Source organism: Arvicanthis niloticus, chromosome 16, assembly GCF_011762505.2.
Source record: "Arvicanthis niloticus isolate mArvNil1 chromosome 16, mArvNil1.pat.X, whole genome shotgun sequence".
Classification (NCBI taxonomy): Eukaryota; Metazoa; Chordata; class Mammalia; order Rodentia; family Muridae; genus Arvicanthis; species Arvicanthis niloticus.
Window position 1 is genome coordinate 19,560,905 of NC_047673.1, and position 16,745 is coordinate 19,577,649.

General features: G+C 37.9%; 1 protein-coding gene across 3 annotated transcripts in view; it reads left to right on the top strand.

The window, feature by feature from the left end:
• LOC117721596 (uncharacterized) overlaps positions 1 to 16,745 on the top strand; it is a 145,223-nt gene that overhangs the window by 100,986 nt on the left and 27,492 nt on the right. For 2 of the 3 annotated variants that reach the window (XR_013104351.1, XM_076913975.1), the window contains 8 exons: positions 2,026 to 2,087; positions 3,463 to 3,556; positions 8,610 to 8,638; positions 8,720 to 8,801; positions 12,508 to 12,575; positions 13,259 to 13,346; positions 14,098 to 14,171; positions 15,645 to 15,940. Coding sequence is in view for 1 of the 3 variants with exons in the window: in XM_076913975.1 (XP_076770090.1) it covers positions 2,026 to 2,087; positions 3,463 to 3,556; positions 8,610 to 8,638; positions 8,720 to 8,801; positions 12,508 to 12,575; positions 13,259 to 13,346; positions 14,098 to 14,171; positions 15,645 to 15,940 (793 nt within the window). In the remaining 2 variants the exon portion in view is untranslated. Of the gene's footprint in view, positions 1 to 2,025; positions 2,088 to 3,462; positions 3,557 to 8,609; positions 8,639 to 8,719; positions 8,802 to 12,507; positions 12,576 to 13,258; positions 13,347 to 14,097; positions 14,172 to 15,644; positions 15,941 to 16,745 lie in introns of those variants that run through there. The other variant, XR_013104353.1, reaches the window with a different exon arrangement.

A 16,745-nucleotide genomic window follows, 5' to 3' on the forward strand; every position in this document is an offset into this window, starting at 1 on the left:
AACGTCTTTGCAGGGAGTGCCCGCTGATAGAGGAAGACGGAGAACACCGTCTTTACCAAAGAAAGCTGCCCAGTAAACATTTAAGAACCAGAAAGCCCTAAGTGACTGTAGGTGCGTGTATGCTCTCAAGCTTCTGAAAGAACTCACATCCAGATGTTAGTGGAGAAACTGCAATGGGATAAAGAGCATCAGTCTTCTGTTTTGGAAACAGAGGATTGTTTAGGAAGAGGGAGCAAAGATTATTAAAGTGGATGAAGTTACAAAGAATAAATACAAAGAAATCATGCCATGGTTTTAGTGGAGATTCTGGAAATAAATCCTTTTCAAGATGACGGTTAGTTGTGGTATAAATGTAGGCAGAAGATACATAAGATAGAAGCAACAAAAGGCCTCAGAGAGGAACAGTGAGACCCAAAGCCAGCAGGCACCTTATTTTCCTCTTTGCTAGCAATGCACTAAGGAAAGAAATACCAAGTCTTAAATGGACATATTTTCTTTACAGTAAATGATGATAGGCAGTTACAGACAATGGTATAAATTGAGTGCATACTCAAATTATTGTCAAGGACAGTGGCTCCTTCTATCCAGCACTTCTCCTCTCTTGCTCTGCCTTGCACACTTCCTCACTTGTCCATTCTTATTCTTTAGGAATCACTTTAGGCAGTACCTTCTGTGATGTATGAACATCACAGAAACATTTGTGTCCAGCACATTCCAGTAAGGAAAAAAGTGAACATTTATTCAGTAAAGCAAGCAAAAAGATGACCTTAAATAAGAGATGGAGAGGTAGCTCAGTGGAATACTGAGTGGAATATAGCTCAGAGCTGTAGAGGAATTTTAATCCAGTAACATGGTTAGTCTGGCTGGACTATAGACAAACAGTTGTATGCACCTTTAATCCCAACCAATGTAGGTAAGGTTAGTTTATAGAAGAAAGCAGCCATGTTTGAAAGTGACTTCTAATTGGGGGACAGACAAAGTGATGAATCAGAGAAAGATTTGACAGAATGAGTCAGAGACAGGATATATCCAACTTTCATGAGAAGAGCACAGGAAAGAAAAGCTATTTAAGAGCACTTTGGTGTGTGTGTGTATGTGTGTGTGTGTGTGTGTGTGTGTGTGTGTGTGAGAGAGAGAGAGAGAGAGAGAGAGAGAGAGAGAGAGAGAGAGAGAGAGAGAGTCAGAGTCAGTTGGGAGTTGAGTCAGTGGGGAGTCAGTGCAACAGCATTTTGTTTGTTTGTTTGTTTGTGAGTTGATGCAGTTCAGTGCAGGTCAGCAGAGGCAGCTGAGGCCAGAGAATAAGAAGGAGCCAGAAAATTAGGACAAATTCCTGAGTTAGTTTTAGGCTAAGCAGAGCAATTCAGTGAGAAACTGAGAGAAGCCAGATTGAATTAATCATCTAGAAGAGTAGTTTTAGTCTTGAACCAGCCAGCCAGAGTTCAGGAAGAATGAGAAAGAGTGAGCTTATCAGCAGTAAGACTCTGAGATGACAATTACATCAGGCAAGCAAAAGATACTTTTACAAAGAACACTGAATGCTCTTTCAGAATACACTGGCACAATTTCCAGTACCCACAAGATGGCTCACTGCTTATTGTAACTCCAGTTCTATGTGATATTGATACCTAATTCTGTGCTCTATAGTCACCAGTCACACACATGGTAACTGGTATACATGCAGACGAAGCACCCATACATATAAAATTATGGTGATGGTTATGATGATGGTGGTGGTGATGATGATTAATAATAATAACTGTTAAATTAATGTTCAAGGTTGTTTTTATTTTTTAATTTTTTATTTGTTATAGTTGTTGCTGTTTGTCCTCCTCCTCCTTCTTCTTTTCCTCCTCCTTCTCTTCCTCTTCCTCCTTTTCCTTTTCCTCCTCCTCCTTCTCCTTTTCTTCCTTCTCCTTCTCCTCCTCCTTCATTCTTAGCTAAAGGCTTTCAAATGACTGGTTATATAGAAGATCATTCTCTTATTGTTTAGATTGTTAATTTTAACTACTTGTATGAAATTTTTAGTAGAACAACTTTCATCAGCAGAACAAACAGGATGTCATAGCAGTGTGAAGAAGCCACGGTTGGTATGTGAATATGAAAAATTCTTTTATATTGGTTTTTTTTTTTTTGGTAAAAAATGGTCACAATCCAGGTCCAGTTACTTTGTGGACTAATGTAGAGTATCACTAGGTGATAAGTTAATATATAATTTAACACCTTGCAAGCTATTTCCGAGTAAGGCATCTTTTAACTGTCTACAGTGACTAATGCCTAACTTTCATTCTTGGTAGCCCACTCTTCTGAGTGTACTGCCAGTGAGGAGCTGGACCAGTTGTTCCTGCCTGCCATGGTGGTGGGGAGCAAGAGGAGAGGACATCTGTCTCTCAGTCATGCTACTACCCTGGCAAGCAAGGAGTGGGGCCAGCTCACCTACAACCCTCTCACCAGGGCTAGCTCTACTGTTCTTCCTGGGCCTCTCCTGAATTCTGCAGCTGGTGAGGTCAGATCTTCACAGCCATCAGACATCAACATGATCCCAGGCAGCAGCCCAGAGCAGGGACATGTGCATGGCCTTGTGGTAATAATCTTCTACTGCTGCAGAGCCATGGACCCAGATGTGGTTCTAGACAGCAACAGGGGCCAGGACCTCACCATGGCTGTGGGTGGCATCACTGGCTACTCTCATCAGGCTGTTCCTCAATGCCTTCACGTCTCCAGTTTCACTTCTATCGTGTACCTACTGCTCCACTCCTCCTTTCCTATCTCTCCACTACTTACTTGAACATCTTAGTGGCTCCTGGGGCCTCTGGGTCTCAGGGCTTTTCTCAAGAGTGCTATGGCCCACCCCAGCTGTGCGGTACCAGGTAAAGATTGTCTCAGGCTTGCTATGCCTGACCTGGCCATGTGGCACCAGACAGAGCAAACACTCAGTTTTTTGAGGAATGCACATAAGAATTATAAAATTATTTTATTATGTAAATACACACAGTGATTCTGTTCAGTTTATAAACATGTCTCCTCTGGTCTTTGATGGTCATTTAAATATGATAGGTTTTTTACGTATTATTATGTGAATTTTATAAATAGATACAATGTATTTTGACCATATTTACCTCAGCATCTCCTTCTAGCTGCTCCCCATTGTGTATCTCTCTCAACTTCCTGTACATTTTTTTTTTAGTAACTCCATGAGTTCAATTACTGCTGCCCATATACATATGGGTATGGGACCATTTGATGATTATGATCATTTTATGTTATCAGAAATACAACAAAAAAAGAAAAGCTGATTTAGAGAGCACATATGAGCATTTCCCTTGAAGTTTTCCAATTCTAAAAAAAAAAATGCTATTGCTTTAAAAGGTGTAAATTGAGGGTTTTTTTTTTTTTTTCCGGGGGTTGGGGGGAGAGATAACCAAGACAAATCTATTCAGTTAATCATAATATTAAATTTAACAGAATATCCTGGAGCAACTTCAACGAAAGTGGAGTGCTCGAGTATGCATGAAAACAAATCAAAGGGGAGGCAAGACAAAAGCTGCTCAGATGGCATGTAAGAACTGTATTTCTTTCTTTTCTTTCTTTCTTTTTTTTAAAAATTGTATTGGATAGTTTATTTATTTACAATACAGATGTGATCCCCTTTCCCCATTTCCCCTCCCTAGAACCCCCTATCCCCTCCTCCCCTCCTCCTTTATGCTTTTATACCATTTTAATTACAGGCATGTATTAAGGTAAGTTCTGGGTTGAGGGTCTAGCAATACAATAGATGCAGATAATCAAGGAACAAGGAAGACAATAAACACAAATAGTCAAAAAAAGAGCAAGGCATTAAACAAAGTTCTGTGAACACTCCCGAGATCACTGTTTCTAAGGGCTTATCAGGATGACCAAAGTATCTGAGCCTACTTCCCTGTCCTAGTCCAAGGTCATTTTCATGTCTGAAGCCTACTTCCTTATTCTAGCCTAAGATTTAGATTCCTGCCTGAAATTACTTTTTTGTTTTAGACTAAGATTTAGATTCCTACCTGAAATTACTTCTTTGTTCTAGCCCAATGTCAGATTCCTGTCTGAAGCCTACTTCCTTGTCGTTGACCAATGTCATATTTCTGCCAAGTAGACCATTTCCTTGTCCTTGGCCCATGTCAGATTCTGGCCAAGCAGTCCCAAAGGGTCTCCGCCTCTCCCCCCTTTTTATTTCATAAACAAGACTGAGCTTGTCTTAGGTCATTCTGACAAGAATGTCTTCCTTACCCATCATGAAATATGCATTATCAAAAGCAATGCACTTATGTCTTAGGTTGGTAAAGCTCTGTACAGAGTATTACTCATCCTTGGCTTGTCAGCCTGTTAATTTAATAATTCTGTCTGGGGGGGTCCATTTTCAGGTTCAAGCCATGTACTTTGGCTGCCAACATGTTGATGTTGTTAAAGACAAGCTTTAACACAATGGGCAGGAATAAAAGTATTCCCAGGACAAAAAGGGCTAGCATGATCAAGCTATATATGCCATTTTTGAAGCTTGACCAAAATAGAAATACTGACCATGGGTAATTTTATATGCAGTATCTACCACAGTAACTCTCAGCAGAGCAGCATTCTTGAAATTCATAAGCTCCCTATGTATCATTAAAACATTCCTGAGAGGTGTTAGAATTATGCCAAATACACTGCAAATGTCATTAAACTTCTTCCTAATTATAATGACTAACACTGTAAATTGTAGAACTAACATGAATTCAAAGGTATTTGGCATGACACTCAAGATGGCTCCTTACCCTTAAGTTCTGGACCTCCTTCCAGTAATTTGAATAGGATAAGAACATCAATCCATTCTTCCAAATGCCTATCTAAATCCTCTTGTGTATTCAACACATTAGTAACTTTTTTTTTGCTAAATGATTAACAAAAGTAGCTGTTTTAACTTCTTGTGTCAAAGCAATTGCAGAAGCAGTGGTGCTAGCAATTAATGTAATTAAAGCTGTTATACCAGCAATAATCAAGCCCACTACTCTCTTACTTCTGCTGAAAGCCTGATTTATTTCTTCCAGTACTTGCAAGCTATTTTTAGAATACCAAGGTTCTGTGATACTCAGGGCACTAAAATAAGAGCTGGTTGATAGACCTCCATAACTGATATGCCAGATTTCAAACAACAAACACAATTTGAAGGTGTACAATCAATGCAACTTACATTAAATACTGTAGAAACAACAAAAGTATTTTTAACTTGACAATTAAAAGAATCTAACACCTGTTTGAAATCCAGATCCTGCCACAACTTTATCTCTTGCTAACATAACATCATAGAGAACTGTAGCTAATTTCCATATATGTCTCTGAAAATGCTGAAGGAGCATGGTGGTCACCATGGTGAGACATGCTGATGCCAGGACAAAGAATGATGGTGACTGTGAAGGTGTATTGGACACAAGTTCCCAACCCACCATTGCTTACCTATATCCATGATGGGACAAGCTGCCTTGCCTCAAGTTCTTAGACCTTGTGGAACAGAGAATCAAAAAGAGAAGTTATAATGCCTCTTGTATTGTTATTAAATGTGACCAGTTATTCAGATGCAATCATGGACTGGTCTAAAAATCAATCCAATATTAGAAATATCAGTCTTCATTTGGAAGAGCTGTATTTCTTGAGAGAGAGGAGCACTGAGAAATTCTCCTCACTGCTGGAATGTACTCGGGAAATGTTTGCACAATGTCTCTTTTCAAATGCAGGTTAACTTGAGAAAACCACTGAGACAGCCTGAGTATTATTTAAGTATATGCGCTTTTAAGTGAGAGATCTCAGGAAATGAGGGATATTTTAGAGACAGGGATGAGGCTCAAAACAGTAGAGTCTGTGGAGGACAAAAGTGAGGAGAATGAGGTAGGTGTATACGATGGAGCATGTGGAAACAAGGTGTCAGGGGCGTGAAAGGCTTGCATTTATGGAGAAGGAAGGGGAGATATGGTTCTGGGTTCCACCTCACTTCTGGGGTGTTCACCACTGCCTGCCAAGCCAGGAAGCGGGTGAAGCAGAGTCTGGGATGAACATTGTGGTTCCGAGTCTTCTGTTTTCTCCCTCTCAGGATGTCAAGACGCGGTTGCACACCGGTCTGGGTTGCACACCTGTCTGAGAGGATGAAGGAGAGTCAGGAACAGGGCAGGATCCCAGTCTGGTTGGGAGTGAGTGCCTGTGGGGTGGGGTGAGAGAAGGCCTTCTCAGCGAATCTTAGTGTTACAGCTCTTTTAGATGAAGGTCTTCTTCACGGATGTTTAATGAAGCAGTTTTCCGAGATGATCTTAGCTTTTGCATACTTTATTTGGAAAGGTTTTGGATGCACACACTTTATATTAGGGGTGAGCCAGAGTTATATAGTTTTGGGGTAAGAATATCCAGGTGGGAACAAGGTCGTTGGGTGAAAGCTAAGATACTAAGATACCTCATTAGCATAGGGAGGTGCTCTAGGTGCTGGGTATGTGACTGGGTACATTTGATCACCTGGTTGGGAGTTGCTTGGTTATGTGCTCTGAGGCAGACATGGAAATTATGTGTGTGTGTGTCGGAGATGGTGGGGTCGGGGCAGAGCTAGTTCTACTCCTGTGAGTCTCAAGTTTTGAGATTTACTGGGTTTGAGCATGCTATACTTTGCCAGGTCCACTAGGTCTGCCAGTTCCTTTTGTGGCATGGTTCTTGTGCCCTACGGGAAGAAAGAATGCTAGTAGTATAGCATCGTGTTTGAGAGTCAGAGCAAATGACCTTCACACTTACTGTCCCCCTCCTCCTCCCTTCCTCCTCCTCTTCCCCTCCTCTTCCCCTCCTCTTCCTCCCCCTCCTCCTCCTCCCCCCTCTTCTTCCTCCCCCTCGTCCTCTTCCTTCTCTCCTCCTCTCTTCCTCCTCCTCCTCCTTCTCCTCCTCCTCCTCCTCCTCCCTTTTTGGAAGGCATTAAAGGAATGTTATTATCAGGCCACACAGAAATGCTTTTCATTTACAGAAGATCAAAATAAACATGTATACATTAGTTAATGCCATGGCTTCAAGTATTGCTTCTTGAGGGGATATTTCTACACAGGTCAAAATAAGAACATGGAATTAGTCATGACAAGGTCATGAATGCCATCAACAGCTCACAGTTGATAGGAATAATTATGGCTTTTCTGTGGGAGAGAGAATCTAGGAGGGAAAAAAAACCTAGGCTGGATCCCAAACTATAAAGTTAATTTATACAAATCTGGAGGAGATTGCATGTTGACCCGAGCTTCTTGTGCTTATGAGCAGCCTGTTAGGATCCCCGTATAAAGCTCACATTCTGATTCAGCAGCTCCTGGACTATGTGCTTGTGAATTCTCAGGGCATACAGACGATGCCTGTGTGATTCTCTGAAAGGAACTGTACAACACAGGAATGCCTCAGTGGTCAAAAGCTTAAGATACATAATAACAAAAGAAAGCACACATTTTGCTACTGTTTCTAATCAGGTTTGAATCCGGGGAGAAAGGAGCACAAAAAAGGGTAACACTTTCATGTTAAGTCACTAAAGAAAATATAATGGAATCTGTAACGTTGAACACCCTACAGACTACTTTGAAAATGAGAAGGAACTACCCATGGGAGAGGAGAAAAGATAGAAATACAAAATGAAACCTTGGGGCAGATGGTGAGGAAACTTCAGGGAGCATTTTTGAAGATGGCTTTGATATATCTTTGCTAAAACCAGATGCATCCTTGGGGGAAAAATTTAATAGGGACAAGTGGTTATGTTCAGCCACTCATTTCTCTTGTCCATAATGAATGAAAGAGTGGAACTTCCTCAAACTCAGTGCATGAACTGGAAAATGGCAGCTTCAGCTGTTTTGTTTTTGAATAGTTAGAGTCTCAGTAATTTTGTTGTGTTGAAAGACCTAGGTTAATTCACTTTACACAAAGCCAATGAAATTATGGAAAAATTAACTGTACTTCATTAATTTATTTATTTTAAACTTGTACTTTCTACTAAATGTTATACTGATTTCAAATGTAGAAATTCCAAAATTTTGAAAATTTAGCTTATATTTTATTGTGACAATTGTACATTAGAGACAAGAAAGGCATTATGTTAAAGCTTGTGTTTATGTACCTTCTACAAGGTGTTTATTAAAAGTTTGTATAAACTAGAGGAAATGAAGCACATTTCTAATAATATTCTCCAAGTACATGCAAAACTGAAACATTTTATGTATAAGTATTCTACAAGTAAATATGCAAGATGATTATTTAAAAAATTTTTTGAAGACAGATAGTTTATCCATTTATGACTGATTTTGCTTCCTAGATTATAATATCATGGCAAAACCATAGTATGATGGCTAATTTCCTTCCAATTGATTTTAAATGCCACATTGATATCTATCTTTTCATAGTAATATTCATTTTCCCCACTGAATTTCAACTCTGTTTCTGTCTTAATGAGACAGAACTAGCAATGTGGAAATAAATAGAAGCCCAGTCTTAAGGGCAACAGTTCCAGTGATAAATATGACGATGACTTTCTACACTAATTCTGTATAAAATTCTGATTAACTTTGTCATTTTAATATATAATTAGTTACATGTCTCTGGCTTTTCAGACTCTCCTGATGAATATCCTGAATTGAAGGTAATAGTGTTTATATATTATTGTGTATCATTAACTCATTAATATGGGATTTACACAATATCACTAAATATCTTTTTAAAGCCCACACAGACTACCACTGAGAAGCAAGATTCTGTACCAGTTGAAGACCCAGTAATGAATCATGAAATATCATTCATGGCAGGTGAATTTAGAAATAGAGATTTCTCTTTACTAAGTGCTTATGAGCATTTGATATGATCGATCTGCCTTTGAGTTCAAATTCTTTAGCTCTTCAAATCTGATGCATGAATTTTATGTAAAAAATTGAAATATAATTTTAACCATCATTCTTTGACAGCAAGCTACCTTGGAGTTGAAGACAGTTTCTATAATTGCCAGCTATAATCAGGTGTTTCGACTTGTATGCATTAATAAGTCCACAGTCCCATACTGAAGGCACAGTGTTCCTTATGGCTTGTGGGAGTTTAAGTTTTAAAATCTGTATTTTTAGAAGATTAGTGATGTTTCCTCAAAAATTATTTACATGTGTTTACATTATGTAGTCATCTATTCGGTAGGTTGATGCAAAGATTCCTCATGCATAGGAGTTTGAGTGATCCTGAAACACAAACAAAGAAACTGTTTTAAAAACTGCCCCACCTGGGTATCTATCCCATGTGCAGTCACCAAAGGCAGATGCAGTTGTGGATGCCAGGAAGTGCATGCTGACAGCAGCCTGATGTAGCTGTCTCCTTAGAGGCTCTGCTAGAGCCTGACATATACAGAGGCGGATGCTTGCAGCCAACCATTGCTCCTATTTTACAGAAGGTCTTCAGGTTTGTTATATGGTATAGTTATAGGCACACATAAAGCCAGATGCTCACACAGTGTAGTTACCTCCTCTCTGTTCCCACTGCTTGGCTGCTCTTCTTCCGATGTCTTTGTGACTATCGTTCTCCATCGACTTCCTGGTGCATTTACCTAAATTTGTTTGTCCCCAGTTCCCACTTCACAGCGTGTCCCTCTTATTTGCTACCAGTGAACTAAACTCCGATTCATGATATTATTCTTTGATATGCCCGTTATACACAAGAAGCAGACATTTCTGAGAAATCTTCAAAGAATTCTGCTAACAGAGATGCACACACAGAAGAAAATATCCCAGTAGATGCACTCAACCTCATCTTTCGTGCAGGTTTTGCATATCTCTTAGGATGGTAACGTCAGCATCTGCTCCTTTAGAGATCACAATTTATATTTCAACTCATTAGATGAAATAATTTTCTGGACTGATATCTAGTAATTTTATACTTGGAGAGATTATGGAAAAATAGTTTTTTAAGACAATGTTTTCTTCTATTAAATTATTTCTCACCAGTTTTTTAAAACCATGCTACCTATTATTTTCCCCCTCATGTTTAGAAATAAGACCCAGACTCAGAATATGTTTATATATACCTTGGCCACCTAGCTTGGCTCTACTCTGACTAGATTATAACTAAAGATAACCGTTTATTTTATTCATTTATTAATTGTAACCCATTTATTTATACACTGTCATGTGGCTCATTACCTGTGCTCAGGTACCATGTGTCTGTCTCCCTACATCTTCCTGGGTGGATCTCCTGACTGGCTATATCCTAGAATTCTCTATCCTCCCAGATGTCCCACCTACCATTTCCTGTCCAATCTATAGGCCCTAGGCTTTTTAACTGACATACAATGCACAATATATCTTCGCTACAACCCTCCTGTCTTTGTTCTCTTCCTTTCTTGCCTGTCTCCTTCTTACTCGCACATAGTAAAACCCTCTATGCTTTTGTTATACACATTCCATTATCTTTCTTCTTTTTTCTTTTCTTTCTGCACCTATTTCCCCTCTTGTCTCATAGTCCCTGCTATATCTTCAACACACACACACACACACACATGAACACACACACACACTCATGCAAACACACACACCCCACATATTCTTACATAAAATTAAATCTAGATTTCTTGTGTGAGGGAAAATGTAATATGTATGATATTAGTTATGTCTCTGGTTTATTTTGCTTAACAAAATATTTCTGTTTTTATTTCCACATGCTTCATGGTTTCTTTTACTTTGCCTGTGAATAATTTGCATAGGTATGTATATCTATTTTTAATCTGTTTCTGTAGCTACCTAAGCTTCTTTCCCATCTTAGCTATTTTGACTAGTGAAGTAGTGATCGAGTGTGAAAACATCTTTGTGTGTTGACTTAGGGTTCTTACCACCACTCAATCTTGAAGCTTTTCTTTGTCTTTATCTGACACTGTGACATCACTGGGAATGCCCTCCTGGCTTTCCCTTTGTTTCTGGACCGATATTGATACTTCTGCCACATAATACATATCGGTCTTTCTTGCTAATATGTTTCTTATGTTTCTATACTTTTCTTCTTCTCTATTGTCTCAAATTTTCCCCTTAGATGTCACATCTAACAGTGTCTATGAAAGTGAATCCTTACAACATTTTCTTACCTGCAGGGTCAGAATTCAGTATGAGTTCAGAAAAACAAAAACAAAAACAAAAACAAATAAGCGACTCTGTCTAGAAATGATATAAAATTATCTACTGCAATCCAGGGCCAGATCCATAAAAAATAGTTTTCAGCTCAAGTGATAATGAAACAATTGAACAATCTTCAGAATTGTTATAACCCTGAGGAAAGCAGGACCTATTTTTCCTAAGGGGGGGGCAAAAACTGTAGCCACAGACTTCATGCCTTATGCTGAGCTGAAAAAGAAGTGTTCCTTCTCATAACAGCAGATAAAATCAGGCTAGACAGACAACATAGAAGTTCAAGGAAAAAAGTGTAAAATGTTGAAATTAAGCAAAGAGATGTGTTTAGCTTGTTTTTTAGAAAAAGATATGACTATGGGTTATGAAGTATTGTTCACTCTGAATTTATTTTATTGTGTGTTGTTTTCTATGCATTTGTATGAGTTTCTGAATGTATGTATGTCGGGTAGATGAGTCTGTGGATGAATAGCAGGCAATTGTGCGCATACTGAGGACAGCACTCTCTACCATCTAAACTATAAAGTGAAGCTTCTTCTATACTAATAATCCACTGAACAAACAGACAAGGCAAATACAGCTACTTAGGAATACATGACTTCATGGAAGAGCTATACAGAAACTTTAAGGAAATAATGATCACAGTGTTAGAGTTGTGGATCCAGCAGGATCAGGGGAGGAAGTCAGGTGACTCACACTGAACGCAAATCTTCTGCTTCATAAGTTCAATAGTGGATCAATTCGTGCTTATTAACTTGCTATTTAAATTATGCACGCATTGGTATATGTGACAATAAAATGAAAAACAGAAAACACAGACATGAAAGGTGCAACTTTGAGATGATATGGAAAATGCTCAACAACAAAATCAACAACATTGTGGATACAAGACCTCTAAATATAAATAATGAGGTAGCAATTTGTAGTGATCATTTTGATAAATACATGTATTTTATTTGTCAGTGAATATCAAGTTGAAAATTAAGCTTAATTGATTTTAATTGGGAAGTCAACATTTTAATGTTTAGTGTAATTATTTTTTATTATATTTATTAACATATTTTAAATTAAAATATAGTGATATCACTTCACCCTGTTCATTTCCTCCCTCCAACTATGCTAGTCTCTTCCATATCTGCTTCTACTCTTTCTCACATCGATGGTCCCTTTATTATTATTTATTATTTTACTATATATACATAAATATGTAACATATAAATATGACCTACTGAGTCTGTTTCTGTTATATAACTCACTTAATATATTTCCTTTTATTACAAAGACTCATACTATATAAAGGCTTTAAGTAAATATTTTCTAAGTAAACATTCTTTAAGTAAATATATTTATGTTTTGTCAGAATCCAACTTACAAGTGAAATCAAAGGAAAAGAAACAAACTCAGACCTATGAAAATATTCAGTCAGTTGTATGTAAATATTCAATTTTATTCTTTACACTAATAGTTTATAAATCACCATAGGTTAAAAATTTATATTTTAGAGTTTAAGGATTTGCTGTATAGAAATAGACCATAACCAAAATTTAATTTTAAAAACATCTAGAAAAAAATAGCTAGTTGTGGAAATTTGAACTTAGAATCAATAGTAGCTTGTGTGTAGCTAAACATTATTCTGGGATATGTCCAATAGGTTTCCTTATTATTTTTGAATTTTCTTTGCTATGTTACATAGTTTTTATAACATATGTGTCTCTGTAATAAGATGATTTAGTCACTGGAATTTCTGTAGATATTTAGTGCTATAGAAAGACAAATGAAATTAATACATTCAAAAGCATATTTTAAGCATTCTCAATTATGGGGTACAAATAAGAATCATGTATTCTAAAGTTAGTAATTACTACTGTTGTTAGTTTTTATTCTTTCATTGCATCGTCAGTTTAAATAACCATCCAATGAAATTTAAAATAAATGACCTAGACAGCATATTATTACTTTCTTTCTTCAGTTTGTAAGTTTTTAAGTTTGTAACATATACTTTCCTCGTTTTCAAGAATACATGTTTATAAAGTAAAACTTAGATTTTTAATTACAAATTAACGAGGAAATACTCACACAAATCACTACTGGCATTCGTTTTTTTTTTCTAGCATGTTTTCAATCATCTTCAACCAAAGGGTATTGATCATTTGTCCATGACTGCAGGTCAAAGAAGCAAAAGTAGCAGAGAAGAGGAAGGTAAGAAGTGTATGCCCTATATCAGTCATTCAGAAGAATGTTAGTAAAGTCAAGAGGAGTCATAATATTCTATTAATTAAAGAAAGTAGCCTCTTGGATGCTTAGGGAAGCATGCGATGGAGCACGTGGAAAAAATGCTCCTTGCGAAACTATAAACCTCACGAAGTTTCAGTGACATTTCAAGTGAACTGTCATTTATAGTGACGTGACAGGAGATGAATTACAGCTACACTTTAAGTGTGTTCAGAGAAGAAGAGGCCTGGACAGAAGGAGAAGCAGAACATACTGAGTGAATGAGAGGAAAGTTGCAGAATGGAGAGTGGCAAAAGGAGACAGTCTTTAGATACAGAATTGCAGAGTATTGGAACAGTGTGAAGTGTATATGCAGAGGGCATCTCTATTTTTCTCTTTTTATTCTCCATTGTGAGGGTATCCCAGGCTGAAGTAAATCATATTGCAGAGCTGTATTTTTGTTTGTTAGGGGTTTGTGTGCATGTGCATGTGTGTATGCATGTTTAGCCATACATATTAAATCAATGACTATGATTATGATTTTTTTTTTTTTTTTTTTTTGGTTTTTCGAGACAGGGTTTCTCTGTGTAGTCCTGGCTGTCCTGGAACTCACTTTGTAGACCAAGCTGGCCTCGAACTCAGAAATCTGCCTGCCTCTGCCTCCCAAGTGCTGGGATTAAAGGCGTGTGCCACCACCACCCGGCATGTATATGATTTTTAACTATAAATATGTTTTCAGCAGAGCCACACTTAAACATGGCATCAAGGGTCGAACAAAACGGGCTTTACAGCAGTGAGAGCAGTCAGTCATTGGTATGTAGATATTTCATATCTCCTTCAACACTGTTTCCTCTTTTAAATATTGTATCATCAACCAAGCAGAATCACCTTGTAAACTCTGTATAACATATGTCATCATTTAATAACTTAAAGTAGTTATTAAATAACCACTTTAAATAACTTAAGTAGTTGTGAGTCTTCAAATATTCTCTGAGAACAGTAACATTGGTAAACTCTATGCCCCACGAGTCCAATGATTTTGCCTCAATTTTAAAAACCTTCTTACATGATAAACTCGGTGAAATAAAATTTGTATCTTATGATTAAAGAGTTTAAGTTGTGGATAATATCACTTTTATGAACTCTGAATTGTGCTCATGTTACAGGGTGGAATGGGTTAATATTTTTATTTAATAATGATACTTCACTCAGTAGTAACTGTTGAAAATTTAATCGGACTTGTGGACACTGACTTCAGGGTTTATGTAGCGGGAGTATGTAGAGACATAAAAATAAACTGGCTGCCCATTGTAATAGAATATTATCTTCCAAAAGGTACTCTTAGTGTTTATAAACAACAAATCTTTAACTTATTTTAATCCAGTATAAGAAGTTTGTAGTTTGCCGGGCGGTGGTGGCACATGCCTTTAATCCCAGCACTCGGGAGGCAGAGGTAGGCAGATTTCTGAGTTCGAGGCCAGCCTGGTCTACAGAGTGAGTTCCAGGACAGCCAGGGCTACACAGAGAAACCCTGTCTTGAAAAACAAAACAAAACAAAACAAAACAAAACAAAACAAAACAAAACAAAACAAAACAAGAAGTTTGTAGTTTTTAATAATCTTATATCTACTCTTTAATAAATGGTGAAATATACTAAAATTGGGCATGATACTGATAGCTCAGATAGATAGATGTATAGTACTGTAACCATATATTCTTTGAATTAAAATATAATCATTGCTAATATGTTTTGTTTGTTTGTTTGTTTTCGAGACAGGGTTTCTCTGTGTAGTCCTGGCTGTCCTGGAACTCACTCTGTAGACCAGGCTGGCCTTGAACTCAGAAATCCGCCTGCCTCTGCCTCCTGAGTACGTGGATTAAAGGCGTGCGCCACCACCACCCAGCAGTGTTAATAGATTTATCCCTACACATAGTTTGCCAACTCTAGCTTCTGTACTTTTTATATGACTTTTTTTTTGTTTTTAACCAAATTTAATCTAAAATTGGTAAATTTAGGATTGGGTATAAAATCTCCAAGTTTTTGGCAGGTTCATATAATTTTGTGAGTACCTTTATTTTATTTTCTGATACTTTAGTTTCTAAATAAAAAACAAAGGATCAAAAAGTGAAATGGCAGGGGTGTGGGGGTAGGAATGATACTTTAGTAGAGAAAGGGGAAGTTTTCATTTGTTACTCATGCTCTAACAATGTGACATTAATTAATATGAATTTTAATGAAATTATAGCTGTAAGGAGGTAAGATGCACTTGTGTCTTTTCATTGAAGGTTGAGGCAAAAACAAAGAACCATGAAAGCAACAGAACAGTCAGAGCAGACCCCTCTGATGCTGCTGCTGCTGGGGCTGCTGCTGCTGCTGCTGGGGCTAGGGCTGCTGCTGCTGCTGGTGGCGGTGTTCCTGCTGGTGCTGCTGCTGCTGCTGCTGCTGGGGCTGAGGCTGCTGTTGGTGCTGCTGCTGCTGGTGTTCCTGCTGCTGCTTCTGGAATGGATGAACTGGTTCTACAGAGAAAATCTGGTGAAATTAATAACCAGGGAATTATTAAGGAGAATGCAAAGCATGACCGGTAAGAACATAATATTCAGGGGTAGATAATTGCTTCTGTCCTATAAGAAATCCTAATTTGGGGTAATTTTCATAAGACAAATTCTATGCTTTTATGAGTGCATACAAACTACAATGTTAAGAATTTTATCCAAAAGGTAATAATCAGGGTTGTCAGATTTGAAGAAAAAGATGTTCTTTTACATGGTTTGTAAACAAAAAATGGCCAAGAAGTCTTGAGTAACTTTGTAGCATGCAATGTATGCAATAGGCAATATGTAAATGAGTGTGTTCCATTCAATAAAACTTTATTTATACAGGTTAGACACAGAACTCAGTGGTGCCGTGCTTGAGGCTTGGCTTGGCTTGCTGTGATGCAACACCATGACCAAAAGCAACTTCAGGAGAAAAGAGTTTATTTCAGTCATAGTTTTATAGTCCATCATCAAAAGCAGTCAGGATAGAAACTCAAGCAGGGCTGGAGCCTGGAGGCAGGAGCTGATGCAGAGGCCATGGAGGGGTGCTGCTTAGTGGCTTGCTCCTAGTGGCTTGCTCAGCCTGTTTTGTTTTGCAACCCAGGATTACCAGCCCAGTACCACCAGTCCAGCGATGACACTACCCACACTGATCTGGGACATCCTACATCAACCATTAATCAGCAAAATGGCTCCAGAAATGGAGGGTACCTTTCAACTGAGGTTCTTTTCAGATGATTGTAGGTTTACGTCACCTTGACAAGGAAAAACAAAAACAAAAATAAAACCCAGCAAACTCCACCACTTTGTTCAAAGCATAAGCAACACACATTAAAAACTGAACAACAAAAC